Source organism: Triturus cristatus, chromosome 4_2 (assembly GCF_964204655.1).
Source record: "Triturus cristatus chromosome 4_2, aTriCri1.1, whole genome shotgun sequence".
Classification (NCBI taxonomy): domain Eukaryota; kingdom Metazoa; phylum Chordata; class Amphibia; order Caudata; family Salamandridae; genus Triturus; species Triturus cristatus.
In genome coordinates, this window is record NC_140586.1 from 231,877,382 (window position 1) to 231,894,954 (window position 17,573).

The window sequence follows — 17,573 nt, forward strand, 5'->3', positions numbered from 1 at the left end:
CGCTGCGTTTCTCCGAGGCATTTCTGCTTCGCCTCGGAGAAAGGCAGGGGTGTGCTTGTCAGGTCCATTCACTCTACCAAACCTTCACTTTTCGGCTCTTTCCCAAGGAACTTTCCAGTTTCAAATTCAGACTAATACCCCCACCGGAAACCCTTCCAATACACAGCTCGGACCCCTGCAGCTTCCTCTGAATCCCTGTAATAGGATTATGTCGCTCTTGTGCCGCAGCCAACCCTGGTAATGTTACCGCCAGCAGACTCGAGAATCCTTGTGAGGCCGCGCACACATTTTCACTTGTCTGCTGGACCGTCTTTGTTTTCTTGAGCTCGTTTCTGATGGGTGCTTAACAAGAGTGTAACAGCGTGAGAATCGGAATGAAACTATGCAAAATATGCCGCTATCGGCGGACAGACAGACAGGCAGCTGCCAGGGGCGATTACAGCCGGCGAGGCCTGTTTGCACATATGTGTATGTTGTGGGTCCAGTACTTCGGCGTGTCTTGGGGACAAAACTGAAAGCTGGTATACCGACACGCACATGCGCCCGCCCCCCCCACAGAAAGGGTGGGGGGTGTTTCCCCCGCAGACGCCTCTCCCTCGCTCCATTGTACCATGGCCGCTCCCTAAGTAGTAGGGGATGCGAGTTGCATCCATTAACCATTCACATGCAGGCAGCTTATTTGCTAAGGCGGGGCGTTGTATCTGAAGGAGGAACGTGTGCTTAATATTGCAGTTGGAGGCGTGCTGTTGGGTGTAGAGTGCGAATGATTATCCCTCCGCAAGGCTGAATCGCCGTCACTGGGTGCAGGCGCCTCAATGGTGAGCCGACCAGGAGCGTAAAATAGCGCCAAGTGAGTCAAAGCGGGTGGGAAGGTAGACAGCAGGCTGTATGACAACAACGATGCTCACCGTCAAGTTGGTTGGCACGGGGCCGAGTAGGGCGAGGGCAATGTTGTAGGTAGGCCACAGACCACGCCGCTACTGTAGGAGGGCGCGAGAACCAGCAGCGGCGCCTACTCTAATGCCTTGAAGATATTCCCCGATCCCGTCTAATAGCAATCCTCAGGTAGCAGTCTGTCGTGGGGCAGCAGGGTTCATGGTAACGGCGAGCCAGTATCACAGAAGCCAGGCGCCACGCTCCGGACCAGGCGCTGCAGAGATGGTGGTGCTGGGGTGCCCAATGGGAAGTGCCTCGCTAAGCTGAGTGTTGCCGCGACAGAGTGATGCCTAGAGGGTGCTGAACTGACCAGCGGTAGGCCCCCGGGACCGGTCTATAGCTGCGCAATGGGAATTATAGCAGGCGGGGTCACCGTGTTCAGGAGATGATCCAGATACGGGCTCACCAATACAAATGACGGGGCGGCGGTAACCAAAGTCCGTGCTATCCACCGCCCCGTGCAGGATACGTTTGGGGTCCGTATGTCTCGCAAGGGCTCAGATTTCAGAGAGCCGTCACGGTGTAGCGGACGACGCAGGAGCAGGGCTGTGGGCAGGCGTCCTGCTGCTCGGAACCGCCTAGACACCACGTGGAATCCCCAGCCCTCTCCTGTCCACTGCACGCCATTGTGTAGAATGATGAACTGTTTGCATTCCACAGGTACAAACGTCACGATCGGTTTTGTTTTTAGCCAACCATGAAAGTCGAGAGAGCATGAGGGGCCTGCAGAGAGATGGAGGATGAGGGAGACAGGGCGGCGGAGAACTGTGTGCAGTGCACGGGCGGGTAACTGCACCGGGGTGTCCGCAGGTGTTGACCTGTAGCCAGTAAACTACTCCTTAACTACCCTGTGTGCAGTGCACGGGCAGGTACCTGTACTGGGGTGTCTGTAGGTGTTGACCTGCCGCCAGTGAATGATCCCTGCCGCCAGTGAATGATCCCTGCCGCCAGTGAATGATCCCTGCCGCCAGTGAATAATCCCCCCCCTGACACCCCACTTGTGTGCAGTGCACGGGCAGGTACCTGCACCGGGCTGTCCCCAGATGTTGACCTGTAGGCACTGAATAACCCTACCTGTCACCCCAGTTTGCCCTGTGTGCGGTGCACGGGCAGGTACCTGCCCCGGGATGTCCGTAGGCCTTGAGCAGAAGCCATTAAATGAGCCCATCCCAGTCGTCTCTCTCTGCCCTGTTAAACACTTGTCTTCTATGGGCCTGGTTCTGGAGTCCCAACGTCGTTAAGGTTAGTGAGCTTCGGTTGTTTCAATCAGAGTTTGAGAGCCTTTTAGTACTAGTGTCCTGGGGCGGCTTCTTACTGCGGGATCCCAAACTGAGCCCTTTAGCACTTGGCCCTCAGGTTAGTGAAGCCAAGCAGTTGCAAGCTTAGTCTGGGAGGTGGTGTGAGGTTGGAGAACAAGGTCACCATAAACAACCAATACCGGTTAATAATTCAATATCTAGCCAATGCGCATTCTTTTTAAAATAGTAACTTTATTTTACATGATTCGGGCACAATGAAATACTGTACATAGTGTTCCAGAAGCAAATGATTCTACCCGGTGGTACTAATGCCCCTCAGTAACTATCTATCTCACTACCTCACTATCTCACAACTTCTCTCTCTCAAAACATCACTACCTCACTCTCTAGCTCACAACTTCACTCTCTCTCACTCACTACCTCAATCACTCTCTATCTCACTAACTCACTTTCACTCTCTCTTTCACTACCTCTCTCTCTATCTCACTACATCACAACATCACTCTATGCTTATATATCACTACCTCACAACATCCCTCTCACTACCTCACTCTTTCACTACCTCACTCTCTATCTCACTACCTCACTCTCTATCTACCTCACTCTCTCTCACTACCTCACTCTCTATCTCACTACCTCACTCTCTATCTCACTACCTCACTCTCTCTCTGCTAATGCAATAAGTATCACATATGCAAAAAAAGCTAATGCCAATAGAAATGACAAAATGCCATTTATTTAGGGATACAAAAATAATAAAAAAATAATGAGCAATACCAATAGCTCTACCTATAATATTGCCGAGACCATTGCATTGTAAATGCTTGTTTTCTTGTCTTCATCACTTCATTTAGCTCGCGAGTGTCAATCAGTCATTGAATGTCACTCAATTACACTGAAATTATGAAAATGCCAAACATCTGAAACCTTGGCAGCTATGTGGGTGCCAAAGGTCTAAGCAATAAATAAAGAAGTTTTTAAATTCGGTCTTTATCTTGTCATATTACCTGCACTTCAGAGACAGATCGAATGTAAGGCTAGGTCTTCTGACAAATTGCTGCTTATGTTTTTTAACATGAGGGTTGGTGTTTACAAATTCCTCACTTTGCAGTGAGATAAGTAGCTGATTATGTGACAATCTTGCTGTGGTAGAGAAAGAGTGAAAGGAAAGATGTCTTTTGTAACAACAATGTAAACACCTGTAAAAAGTGAAGTGTACACATTCAACAGTTAGAAAAGCAAAATAAGCTATTTTTTTTGTAATTCTGAAGTGTGTTACGGAAACAAAGATTTTAATAGCATCAAAACGACGATTTATTTGGAGATGCACAAATGATAGATATCCACTGAAACTAGTTCTACAGATTTGTGTGCGATAGTTTTATCAGTAAAACTATGTCTGCACACATTTAGTGTCCATTTCACTGGAGACCGTGCTGCCTGTAAATGAGTGTGCTATCAAAACAACACTGTAGTTACATTAAAAAGTCTCCCACCTCAAGCTCACTAAAGCGAGGTGGGTCGTGAAGGTTTGCGGTTCTAAATAGAATGGGAAGCACTGCTCTATAGGTGATATCTCCTGGCTTATACAGAAACCTAAAAGAACTTCTGGCACGACAGATGATTGTGTTAGCATAACCATCTAATTATTGTGAAAGCCTGAGTGAGGACCGGAGGAAGAGCGCATGAAGCACAGCTGTGACCAAGGAAACAAGCATTGGCATAGCCAATAGGTCTCTCTTTTGGGACCTTATAAGTGTTTAGCCATGCAACAGTTGATGTTGTTGCACAAAGGATATTGTGCTGCATAACTAAATACTTATAAGGTCCCAAAAGCGAGACCTATTGGCTATGCCAATGCTTGTTTTTCTTTTTATGCGTGCTGCATTCTGCAGCACAGATAGAAAGAGGAAAACACCTCATTTGATTGTTTTTGTGCAGGAAGGTGTCCCTTGCTGCTTAAAACAATCTCCCCTAAAACACAGACACCCTTGTACCATGGCGCATGGCAGACAATTGTGCACCAGCACAGGGAAAAGCACAGGGATGCAACATATTGTTGTAAATATGACGCATCCCTGTGCTTTGAAAGTGACGCAGCGTGGCGCAGCCAAATGACTTGCATTGCTGCACTGCGTTACCTTCTTGTAAATAAGGCCCTCGGTCTCTAGGAAGGTATACACGAAAGAATCTGAGCACATGCTTCACGTTCTCTTATAGAACAGTTTGGATTGGCAGAGGTTTTTGCAGAAGACATCCTGAGTCATAAAGTTTTTAAACAGGGAAATACACATTATGTTATTTATATAAACGTGCAACATAGTCTGCCTCTACTTTTGTTGATCTTAGAGCACAGAGGTAAGTAACATCTGTTGAGAAAAAAGCAGTCCTGAATCTTCTTAAGTTTAGATTTATTTTGCATGCAATGTGTCAGCATTGTGAGAACAATAACAAATGTCTTTAATTTACTTTGCTTATATCATGCCATCTCTGCTTATCCGAAAACTGTTTCTTAATTGTTTAGATTATGCCAGATCTCTACCAGGAGAGAGAGCTGGTGTCATTATCTTTCTACACGCAGTATAATTAGAGCTGTGCTGCAACAGTTACCTTTAGTGAGGGCGTTTGCTGCAGTCTGAGAGCCATGGACGCCTATGAACTGTTGCAACTGACCCTGAGAAATCTCAGGTTTTAAATTGTTATCTTTTGTGGAAAGCTGGTGGTTATTAATAACTATATGACATTTAGTTGGACCATCTTTTCTTAATGATCCATTTAACTGAATCTTTAAAAGGGAGTGTTATATATGATGATTTTATTCCAGTGCTTTTTCCTGGGTTTTGTTACACCTTTTTTGTTTCTGTTTTTCCAGACCAATACAAGACTTCACTATATACTTTCTATGTTATTGTTGTGTACATTTATTGTTAATGAATTGCACATTAAGCTAACTTGCGACAGGTGCAGGGTGGTATTTTTGAGCAATTTCAGATGCTAGTGGTGCTACTAATATTTTTAAACAGGAGGATGGGGGCACACTGCCTCACTATTATTTTTAGTTCGTCGTTTAGTCAAGCACATCCGACCAATGTAAGTTGAACTTATGTTGTTCTATTCTGTTGTGCCAGTGATAATTGCTCACTATTGAAACTACCAGAAAACTATCTCAGGTAGAAGCAATTACATGTCAATGAATGATGTTCAACTCGCAGGTATCTTTGTACCCTTTATGCTTCAGTTTTCTCATGATTGTTACATGATATATATATATATATATATATATATATATATATATATATAGTTATTTTTCTGATGTGCTGATCTGTTGTTATCTGTGCTGCCGAGAAATTGGAAAAGGAGACGACTCGTCAGAAGTAGAGGTGTCAGGAGGCACGCGCAAGAGAGCACAAGACACAAGTTGATGCAAGGAATCCTTACCCGAAGGCATAGACAGTGCTGGAGTTGAAGAACGGAGCCAGTTTTGTTGCTCGGACTAAGTCCCCCACCTGCAATCAGAGCAAGAAGGATAGAGCGCATCATTTAGCTAATCGAGTCCACATACTACGCCGTCTGCTGTTGAAGCAGGAGCATGGGCTTAAGAATCAATGAATTAGGGTGAAATCTGTTGTCTTTCTAGCAACTCAAGATCCCTCCTTCTCTCCTTTGATACATGATCTCACTTCCCCCTCCTTCTTCTCTGGTACCATGTTCATCTTCCAAGGTCCTCTACTCTTTTGCATGGTTCCATGTTTCCCTCCCTTTCATCCCCTATGTTTCTATTGTTGACCCTCTTTCCTTGTTTGTCCCTTTCCCCTTCTTTCTCTCCTAGAAAATGAAACCTCAAAAGATGTGAAGGAGAGGAAAATAGGACTACAAAGAATGGCCCTTGTAGTTTTATGTTCCTCAAGGAAGGGTGTTTGTATTTCTATTTCTCTCTCCCTCTCTAGTTTTTGGTACAATGTTCAACTCTCCTTTCCTTTTTTTGTGGTTCCAGATCCTCCTTTTCTGTAATCACATCACACTCCTTCCCTGTCTCTGGTTCAGTGTTCCCTCTAGTCTCCTCTGTGTTCTCCCTTTTGTCACTTTTATAGGCCAATGTACTCCTTTTTATTCTCGTGGTTCCTTGCTCACGTCTTTTTGATATTATGTGTTCCCCTCCAACTCCTCTTGTGGTTCTATGTTCCCATTCCTCTCCTCTCACTTGTGGTTCTATGCTAACTTCCCTTCTCCCTTCTGTGGTTTCAAGGGCGGCTCCTCCACTAGGGCGGAGGAGCGTCGCCCCACTGATTTCTTGCAGTGCGAGAAGTAGAAACATAAAATGGTAATAACTACCATTTTATTTTTCTGCTTCTCGCACTGCGAGAAAGCAGAAGGGTTTGGTTGGGGGTGGGCAGGTCTGCCCTAGGGCAGGGGAGGAGTGGTTTGCCTACTGCTGAGGGCGCTGACTGGTTGGTCGGCCCTCGGGGGCCGCCCAAACCAGTCATGTGCACTCTATACTTCTCCATGCAGGCTGCATTGCTGCCAACAAAGAGAACATGGCCTCCCCGTAAGCCCCCTCCTGGGCGGCAACCCGACCAATAACAACGCTCCACTGGAGCGTTGTGATTGGCTTAGGGGAGGGGAAGGGAGGGAGGCTGCCTACTTCCTGAAGACACGGGACCCGGCCTGCGAAAATGTAGGTTTAATTTTCATTAAAAGTATTAATTAAATTAACCCCTAGCCCCCGCGTGACACCCCTGCCCTCCAGCCACAAGACATGCCAGCCCGACTGGTTTCATCTCTTTCAGCTCATGTGATTCCACGGTTCATTTTTCTCTGATGTGGTTGAGGTATCCCTCCCTCTCCTTTTCTATGGTTTCACATCTTCTTTCTCTTTTGGTTCTATGTTCCCCTCCTTCTGCTGTCTCATATTACAGTAGGCACATTTCTTCTGATGCATCTTTCCATCAATTCGCCCTATACTATCTAGATCGATGTCCCAGGTCCCCTGTGATGGGGCTACATGTTATCATTTCTTTCCACTCTTGTGATCATGTTGCCTTCCCTTTTATCTTGAAGTTCCATTTTCTCTTTTTCTTCACACTTGTGTTCATGTTCCCTTCCTTCTGCTCTCTCACAGGCATATGTACCTCTGAATCCCTCTATTTCATAACTCACCTTCTTCTGGTGTAATGTTCCATGTTTCCCTTCCATCCAGTCCCAGGTTTCTACCCCCTTCTCTCTTGTGGGACCTGCTCCCCTCTCTTTCTTGTGGCCAGAGTTTCCTCTCCTGCTCCTACCTTATGGTTTCCAGTTACCTTCTCTCCCCCTCTGCTCTGTTCCATTCTCCCCACTCCTCTTTTGTATTTCCATACTCTGTTTTCAGCGTGCACATCTATATTCCCTTCCTCTATGCTGTAGATCAAGGTTTCAGATTCTCCCCCTCATCTCTTTTCTGATTTTAAGTTCTGCTCCCCCTCAAGTGGTCAAGACTTCCCTCAATGTGCCCTAGATCACAACCCAAGGACATGGAAGTAAATTCACCAGAATGTTAGGGTTAGTGGAAGTGACATTGTGCACCCTTTGACCTGTGATGACATCACTGGATGTGATATCACATAACATTGTCCCTGCTGGTAATACAGGAAGTGATGTCATGTGAGTGTATGCCCTGATGACATCACAGGAGGAGCCTTTGCTGAAAATAAAAAAACTGAAATAGGACCAAAATAAAACAACACGTTCAAATAAAAAAAAATAACAGAGATGCTAAAGCGAGTATAAGCCTATTTTAGTCCGAACACATAGAATCATTAGTATGCTACCATGAGATGTCAGGCATGCAACTATCACATGCTATGTGATAGACACCATATGCCAGACAGCTCACCTCAAATGCTAACCACAGCCCCCAAATGCTCAGGCACCATTACAACTGGAAGCTTTCATCAGGTACACAGATTAGGGGCAGCATGGGCTGCAGCAGTGGAGGCATCCCTCATACTCACAGAATGGGCACAGCAGAGGCAGCATGAGTGTAAGCACCTAGACCACCACACAAAACGGATGCAGAATGAGCAGCACTACCAGTCCTGGAGCTTAGGCTAAGCAATTGAGCTGTTGAGCCTAATTACTTTTCAGCAGTGCTGTTCTTGCCTCCATACTGTGATACCAGTGTACAGTACACGTCAGGGGAGTCCCAGCTTGCAGGAGCTGAGAGGATGTGCCCATACTAGCATGTCAGTGCGTGATGAAAATCAGGAGAGAGGTGAAATGTGAAAGCTCAGCAGATGTCTGATTAGAAGTATAATAGTGCACATTACAGATTATATGCTATTAGTACTACTTACAGAGGTGCACTGTGAAGGATATGGAGATATCTCAGAGCTAGTAGAGTAGTGCATAATGCTAGAAATGCATAGCGAAAGCTCCATGGAAATCTTAGAACTAGGATAGTGATGCCGGGTGCAAGTGAATATATAGATGCTTTACGAGAGCTTCATGGACATTTTTAGTCCTCATTCCAAGTCTGCTGGAGCAGCATCCACAGGGGGAATCTGCACTGGCTGAGTCTCGGTGGCCTGGTGTTCTTGAATCCTAAAGTACTAGTTTAAGGCCCAATTTTACCCTGTGCAGTTCCACACCTGCTAAATCCACGCGTACGCTGACATTTTATCACCTGGCCACAGCATGTGGAGAATCATAAAAAATTGTAAAGACCCTAGAATTAGGAATCCATGTGTGGTAAAGGACCTACTATTCCCAGGTTCACGTGTTTTTTTTCCCCATTCTGGGGAATTTAACTTGCGATGCACATATTAGGGGTGAAGATACCAGTCGGAGTCAGTACTTTGGAGCTTGTATGGTCAACGTTTGATTACAAGCATCTTGTAATGAACCCCTAAGTAGTGTGATAGCAATACATGGTGCAAGTGAGGATAGAAATGCAATGTGAGTGCTTTGTGAGAGCCCAGAGGAAGTCTTAGTACTGGGCTAGCAGTCATGCTTGGTGCAAGTGAGGATAGAGTTCCATTAAGAGAGCTCTGTGCTAGACTTAGTACTAGGACAGTAGCAGTGCATTGTGCAAGTGAGGATAGCGATGCATTGTGAAAGCTCGGAGGAAGGCAGTGCATGGTACAAATGAGGACAGAGATGCAGTGTGAGCTCTATGCTAGTCTTAGTACTGGGCTAGTGATGCCTGGCGGCAGTGAGGCTAGAGATGCAGTTTGAGCTCCATGCTAGTCTTAGTACTGGGCTAGTGATGCCTGGCGGCAGTGAGGCTAGAGATGCAGTGTGAGCTCCATGCTAGTCTTAGTACTGGGCTAGTGATGCCTGGCGGCAGTGAGGCTAGAGATGCAGCGTGAGCTCCATGTTAGTCTTAGTACTGGGTTAGTGATGCCTGGCGGCAGTGAGGCTAGAGATGCAGCGTGAGCTCCATGCTAGTCTTAGTACTGGGCTAGTGATGCCTGGTGGCAGTGAGGCTAGAGATGCAGCGTGAGCTCCATGCTAGTCTTAGTACTGGGCTAGTGATGCCTGGCGGCAGGGAGGCTAGAGATGCAGCGTGAGCTCCATGCTAGTTTTAGTACTGGGCTAGTGATGCCTGGCGGCAGTGAGGCTAGAGATGCAGCGTGAGCTCCATGCTAGTCTTAGTACTGGGCTAGTGATGCCTGGCGGCAGTGAGGCTAGAGATGCAGCGTGAGCTCCATGCTAGTTTTAGTACTGGGCTAGTGATGCCTGGCGGCAGTGAGGCTAGAGATGCAGCGTGAGCTCCATGCTAGTCTTAGTACTGGGCTAGTGATGCCTGGCGGCAGTGAGGCTAGAGATGCAGCGTGAGCTCCATGCTAGTCTTAGTACTGGGCTAGTGATGCCTGGCGGCAGTGAGGCTAGAGATGCAGCGTGAGCTCCATGCTAGTCTTAGTACTGGGCTAGTGATGCCTGGCGGCAGTGAGGCTAGAGATGCAGTGTGAGCTCCATGCTAGTCTTAGTACTGGGCTAGTGATGCCTGGCGGCAGTGAGGCTAGAGATGCAGCGTGAGCTCCATGCTAGTCTTAGTACTGGGCTAGTGATGCCTGGCGGCAGTGAGGCAAGAGATGCAGTGTGAGCTCCATGCTAGTCTTAGTACTGGGCTAGTGATGCCTGGCGGCAGTGAGGCTAGAGATGCAGTTTGAGCTCCATGCTAGTCTTAGTACTGGGCTAGTGATGCCTGGCGGCAGTGAGGCTAGAGATGCAGTGTGAGCTCCATGCTAGTCTTAGTACTGGGCTAGTGATGCCTGGCGGCAGTGAGGCTAGAGATGCAGTTTGAGCTCCATGCTAGTCTTAGTACTGGGCTAGTGATGCCTGGCGGCAGTGAGGCTAGAGATGCAGTGTGAGCTCCATGCTAGTCTTAGTACTGGGCTAGTGATGCCTGGTGGCAGTGAGGCTAGAGATGCAGTGTGAGCTCTATGCTAGTCTTAGTAGTGGGCTAGTGATGCCTGGCGGCAGTGAGGCTAGAGATGCAGTGTGAGTTCCATTCTAGTCTTAGTACTGGGCTAGTGATGCCTGGCGGCAGTGAGGCTAGAGATGCAGTGTGAGTTCCATGCTAGTCTTAGTACTGGGATAGTGATGCCTGGTGGCAGTGAGGCTAGAGATGCAGCGTGAGCTCCATGCTAGTCTTAGTACTGGGCTAGTGATGCCTGGCGGCAGTGAGGCTAGTGATGCAGCGTGAGCTCCATGCTAGTCTTAGTACTGGGCTAGTGATGCCTGGCGGCAGTGAGGCTAGAGATGCAGTGTGAGTTCCATTCTAGTCTTAGTACTGGGCTAGTGATGCCTGGCGGCAGTGAGGCTAGAGATGCAGCGTGAGCTCCATGCTAGTCTTAGTACTGGGCTAGTGATGCCTGGCGGCAGTGAGGCTAGTGATGCAGCGTGAGCTCCATGCTAGTCTTAGTACTGGGCTAGTGATGCCTGGCGGCAGTGAGGCTAGAGATGCAGCGTGAGCTCCATGCTAGTCTTAGTACTGGGCCAGTGATGCCTGGCGGCAGTGAGGCTAGAGATGCAGCGTGAGCTCCATGCTAGTCTTAGTACTGGGCTAGTGATGCCTGGCGGCAGTGAGGCTAGTGATGCAGCGTGAGCTCCATGCTAGTCTTAGTACTGGGCTAGTGATGCCTGGCTGCAGGGAGGATAGAGATGTACTAAAGGAGCTTTATGGCTGTCAGTACTATGAGTAGTCAATATGTAAACACTTCGAGCTTGAATGCTAGCACAAGTCAAATTTCACAAATGGAAGCTTGTCATTTCCATAAAATGAAATATATTTCACCCTATGCCGGGACACATGGCAGATACAGTTTTGCAAGGTATACTCAAGAATCCCACAGATTGCATGTTCCTCAGTGTCGGGCAGAAAAAGCTCATCCAGTCCAGGAATGATCTATGCATTATTTTGCTTGTAGATTTGATTACCCCACTGTAACTCCAGGACTACAGGTACCAGAATGCAAAGTTAAAACTCACATTAGGTAGGCTACTTGCGAGGCAACATAAGGCCTCCAGAAACAATGTAGAAAAAGTGTAATTCTTCTTTCCCGTTCCTCTGACCTCCTTGTCAGGGTTTAGTGGTCTAGCGCTACAGTGGGATGAGTCAGCCATAGCTCCTCAGGTGCGTGCAATGAAAGGTATCCTGGTCTCTAGGCCATGGTCGTCTGAACCATGAAGGGTCGAGGGTGCCAGCGTTAGACCCTGGTGTCTTGGCTACATTGTAGAACGCTGATTTCGTTTGGTGAGGAGTGCAAAACAGCACAGAGCAGTGACTTATTTTTCTTCATGACCCTAGCTGGTTTAGTTCTAACTTTTCACAGAGGCAGAAAGGTCTTTGCATCCCCATTTCAGACTGGAACAAAAGTACTTATTTATCCACTTACAGGTTAGCCCCATCTCTTTCTGAAGGAAGGCCTCCCCTCTCGAAACAGGCACGTTCAATAACAGTTCCACTTTCGAGACAAGTGCCTGCTGCAGGCTCCTGAAGGTCTAAGCAAGTGGCAAGAGCGTGGGAGCTACAGAATATGAACGTGCATAGCTGGCAAGGATTGAGATTGCCCATACGCGAGACTTTCATTATTTCAGTGTAATTATGAGTGACATTCAACGTCTATGAGTGACACTTCTTGCGAGCAAAATCAAGCAATAAAGACGGGGGAAACATACATATCAGGAATTACATCCATTTGAGCAACAAAAAACTCTATGATCCTAAAACTGCTGCAAAGCACCACTCTTTAATACGTCCCACAAATTCAGATCTTTGTAGGCGCCCCTGGCTCTCCGACTTCCCTGAACCCTAGAGCAAGACGTGCAATGAATGGAAAGAGTAAGTCTGGAATCAGTTCAGATCTGAAACTCAGACACTCTCCTGTAATAGCCATATGTTGCATAATGTGACTGTGACTTTCAAAATGTAAGAAACACGTATAAGTTGTTTTCAAGGTAAAGTAATTACTTGTACGGAAAAACAGTCTAAAAAGAGAAACTCCAATTTTGACCCTCTTCGGTCCCTACCTTCAATACTGTTGTGAATTCGCCATTTATCTAACCCGCATTCTACCAATGCCAAGACATTGCAGCAGTGCTTAGTTTGTAAAATATTAAGTGCCAGGGCTCTGACCAAGAGGCCATTGAGGCTTGCACCCCACATCGCCCTTTTCATAGCTGCCAAAACAACTACTAACCATCTCTCTCGTATATACATTCGACAGTCAGATTATTCCAGGTCCCCAAAGCTAAAGGAATGGCTGAGGAGGCAGGTATTAGCACTATTTTAATGTCTATTGTATTCCTAAACAACCGTTGTTCTGCTCATCTCTAAATTAGATGAGCAGCGCCACCATGTGGTAGACTGTCAACACCATACTTAAAACAGTTAGGTGCCGGTGCCCAGCACCGGAATCCAATTAAGTGCCAGTGCTGAGCACCGGAAAGCACCGGCTCAAATTAAGCACTGCATTGCAGTGAATTCAGCAGTCCGGGAATGACTTTCAAATTGGTCCAGAGGTTTCCATTGCAGGCTTGAGGCTGTTATTGGTCATGTGCCTAAAGACGTAATTTCCTTGGCAGACCCCGGATGACAGAAAAAGCTAAATTGCCACTGTCGCTCCTCAACCAAGCCTTCAAAAGCTGCGCAAATCTAAGATAGTCACTCCCACTTTGGGGCATATTTACAAAGAAGTGACAGAGCGTGGCGTTACCCTTCTTGGTTTACTGTCGCGCTCCGCCACTTCTGAAACGCAGGGCTGCACTGTATTAACAACAATACGGTGCAGCCTTGTGATTCCCCCTGTGCTGACGCTAATTTCAGCTGCCTAGCGCCAATGCAGGCACCACTGTATCATAGTGCAAGGGTGCCTGCGTTGTGGGGAACAACTATGTGTAGGTAAGTGTCCCTTCTGCACATAAACAATCTCAAATGGTGATTAGTAACTTCTATGTGTGCTGCTTGTGCAGAAGTTGCACAATGCAGCACACATAAAAAGAGCTAAAATGCTCAGAAATAAAGCATTTCTCCTCGTTGTGCCTTGTTACGGCCAGGTTTTCCCTGATCTTAATTTTGATGCTGCCCCATATCTACACCACTCTTGTAAATATAATGTAGGGTCAAAATTGATGGGTGTTGCGGCGGAACGCCCACCACACCACCCACTGCCCACCATTTCACGCTAAGTATAGAGTGAAGGGGTGCCTTATTTACAAGGCAGCGTTAAGTCACGTTAAGTGGCTTAACACTGCCTTGTAAATAAAGTGAAGCCCCTATTGCCACCACAACGTAAAAAAAAGTGACGTTCTGGTGGTGATAGGGGCTTGTAAATATGTCCCTTTGTCTCTTGGACGATTGGTGGGAATAATGTTCCATAAACAAATAATAATAAATACGGCAGATAATCTTGTCTTTGGACTCCGCGCCCACCTCTCCCGCATTCAAGCGTATCTACTTGCGTCAAGTGAACAAGCAATACCAACTCAAAAACTGGGGCCAGGGGCAGCTAGTGTCTTCAACCTGGGCCCGTCCCACCTAAAAACACAACATCATGGGGCGTCTTCTCCAAGCTACGCCACCCCTTCTGCCAGAACAAATTCTTCCAGGCAGGTTCAGAAGCCCACCTCCATGGCACACCCTGTATCCAAAATTGGAAACATCCCTAAAATATTGTCTTGCAGAAAGGCCCTGAAAAGGTATCTTTCACCCTTTCCCATCTGGCTTGGGCTGTGACATGTTATGTTCTGCATCATGTAGCAACATAATTGTCATTGCTCTGGTAAGCTGGGCGGAGGCCCGCTGGTGCAATAGTAAAGTGGGTTAATGCTGTGGGTCGCAGTTTTGAAGTTCTAACGTGTCTTGTTCAGCCTTTTATCCTTATATAATCAGTGAAATGAGTACCCTTGGGTTGGACAATAGTGACATCTTTCATTACAGGCTTGCCTGGTTGAAGGACGAAATAAAGCGCATATTTATCATTATTGAGGTGTGAAATCATTGATTGACGTATAATGACCACAAAAATTACGAATATTACGGTGTATAATGATTGGTAGATATTGAGATTTGCTCCCCTCTCCCCCCCCCCCCCCCCCCCCCCCAGCTGCCCTTCGCTTTCTTCCCGATTCTGGCTTTCACAAGCATGCAGCCCCTGACGCACTAGTTCACCACAGCGTGGCTTTATGAAGCCATGTTTGCTTTCTCATCTTTGTGCTGCCCAGTGGCCTCCCATAGCTAGGTGTCGCAAGGAGAGTCCCAGGGGTAGCATAGGGAAATAAAGCTGGGGGTCGCAGCTGCGACCCATGGTGCCTCCCAATTGACGTCCATGCCCAACGATCACTTACTTTACTCGTGTGTGTTTCTGTGATCCTCTTCCTTGCACTCTAGATTACTGCCTCAGGTTCTCCTTCCTCTCTTCTCTTGTGCTTTGATGCCCCCTCACATTCTTTCATGTACTACGATCCTCTGACACATCTCTCCATATTCTCTCCCTATGTTGAAGATCACAGCTCCAGCCTCCAGGTTTCTCTCCTCTTTCTCTTGTGGTGCCAGGTTTCCCTCCCTCTCCTCTTATATGACCCGCATGTATCCCTTGAACTCTGGGACACAACTCTACTTTGACTTCCCTCTCGTCTTGCGGTTACATGTTTCTCTCCCTCTCCTGCATTTCCTACTTTTCTCTGACATATCACTTCACAATCCCCTCTCTGCATTCTAAATACAGTCCTAGGTTCTATTCCATCTCTTGTTTTGTGGTTACAGGTGCCTCTCTTGTAGTGCTGGATCCCCTCTCCCAGGTATAGATCATAACCCTGGTACCCTTCCATCTCTCACCATCTTCTGCACTTTGCTGGCCTCCACTTTGAAGGCTTTTGAGTCCTGTCGGGTAAGGTCCTGGCTTAGCTGCCGGTTCTGGATCCGCAAGCTGCAGGCAAAAGTCTGGCTTACCAGAGGCTCAGATGGAGAGTTGAAGTCTGAAATGAAAAACAACAGAGCCTGGTCAGAGCCTACAAAGATGGAGACAAAATTAGTTCTCCATTCTTACAACCCTTCTCTTCCAAATGCGCTAGTCCATCTTCTAATTTTAAATTCCACCTTCCTTAGTCCATTAGTTTTGTTGTTGCCTTTCTCCATCCTACATCAGTCTGATGTGTGTAGCAAGTGTTCTATAAGTATTTTTCATTTTATACTGAACACAGGCCTGGATTTACGCAAAAATGATAAAGGTGCATTTCAAAATGAATGCAGTTTATGGTGCAAGTCAAGGGTAAAGAAAGCATGCTAATTTACAGTTTGTGCAACCCATAAACCTGTGCTTGGATTGTCATATTGTTCATTATACATGCTAAAGAGATAGAACATGAAAATTTCCATTCTCTGATGTATGCATAGTTCCTAATTAATTTTATATATATTTTTATGTTTAAAACGTTTTTATTGAAACACAACAAACCATGGGGGAGGGGGATAGGGGGTTAGGGTACATATAATACAATCAAAGAAAAAAGGTGCAACTCAAGAGGGTTGGCGATGGATAGCTCGATGGGCCAGGGGAAAAGCACAGTAAATGAAAGGCTAGAAATGCAATCTGTGGAATCCCTGCGTGCATATCCAACACCCCAAATCTGAGCAATGAAAGCCAGCAGCAACTCAACAAAGCACAATCCACCACCCCCCATCCCCCATCCCCCCAGTAAAGAAAGGAAGGAAGAAAAAACAATACCCCACCCCCCCGTCCTATGGTCCCGCGCCAGATTAATCCTTACCAAGAAGCCCCGCACCCCCCCCCCCGAGGCCCCCGTCTCACATGTGATCTAGTCCGCCGGGATCACCGGCGGCGTCAACCTGAGAAGCCTAAGATACCTCGGACAGGTGAGCTCCCGGAATTCGGTGGACAGCAGCGCTAGAAAGGGTTGCCACAGCTCTTCAAATTGGTCTATCTCCCCCGCCACCGTGAGCGACAGCTTCTCCATTCCCAGCACATGCCAAAGCCTATGCAACCAACCCGTGATGGAGGGGACAGTGGTGGTGCGCCAGTGGATAAGGATGTTCTGGACCGCAGACCCCAGCGCAATCGCGATCTGCCTACCCCTGCGGGACTTCAGTGGGTACATTAGGTCATTGGGGAGGCCCAGCAGGACATACGCCGGGAAGCGCGGCAGCTCTATCCCAAAGTGCTTATCCACCTCGTCCAAAACTTCCTTCCAGTAAGCGGTCAGCACGGGGCAATCCCAAAGAATGTGTGATTGGGTACCCTCCTGCCCGCAGCCCTACCAGCACCCCTTGTCAGTGTGTTTATGCATTTCATACAGTCTCTCCGGGGTGTAGTACCAATAAGTGGACACCTTAGTAAAGGTCTCCGTAAGGCCCGTGTGATATGCAGAGTGCCGCGCCCGATACGCAATTTTGTCCCATTCCTTGTGGCTGAGTGTCCTACCCAATTCCCTGTGCCAGCGCTCCCTCCCCGGGTTGTAATAGTGAAACGGCGGGGGTTGTAGGTACTTGTACAGATCGGTAATTAGGTTAGCGTCGGAGGTCCGGGTAGCCAGCCACCTCTCATACGGTGTAATTTGACGAGCAGCGGTGTCACGCACCTGGGGCTGGAGGGCCCAATGCCGAACCTGCATGTAGCGCAATCTGTCCAGCTCCATCAGGCCGAACTCCTGGCGGAGTTGCTGAAACGGAATCACTCCCTCCGGGCCATAGATCTGGAAGAGCGCCCTGCAGCCCGCCTGCACCCAATGGGAGAAAACTCCCGGCTCCATCCCTGGGGAGAAGTCCGGGTTGCCCACTATGGGTGTGAACGGCGAAGGGAAGGTGGTGAGGCCCCGAGCCCCACAGACTGCGTCCCACACCCGCAGGGGGACCCGCGTAACAAAAGAAGCGTAAAGGTTAGG

The 17,573-nt window shown here is 47.6% G+C and overlaps 1 protein-coding gene across 2 annotated transcripts in view; it reads right to left on the reverse strand.

Moving 5' to 3' along the window:
* The window catches only part of TMPRSS6 (transmembrane serine protease 6), a 220,698-nt gene that overhangs the window by 175,632 nt on the left and 27,493 nt on the right, over positions 1-17,573 (reverse strand). For both annotated transcript variants that reach the window (XM_085601346.1, XM_085601345.1), the window contains 2 exons: positions 15,511-15,650; positions 5,634-5,701 (listed from right to left, as the gene is read on the reverse strand). In XM_085601346.1, the coding sequence (XP_085457472.1) occupies positions 5,634-5,701; positions 15,511-15,513 (71 nt within the window). In that variant the 5' untranslated portion in view covers positions 15,514-15,650. The remainder of the gene's footprint in view (positions 1-5,633; positions 5,702-15,510; positions 15,651-17,573) is intronic.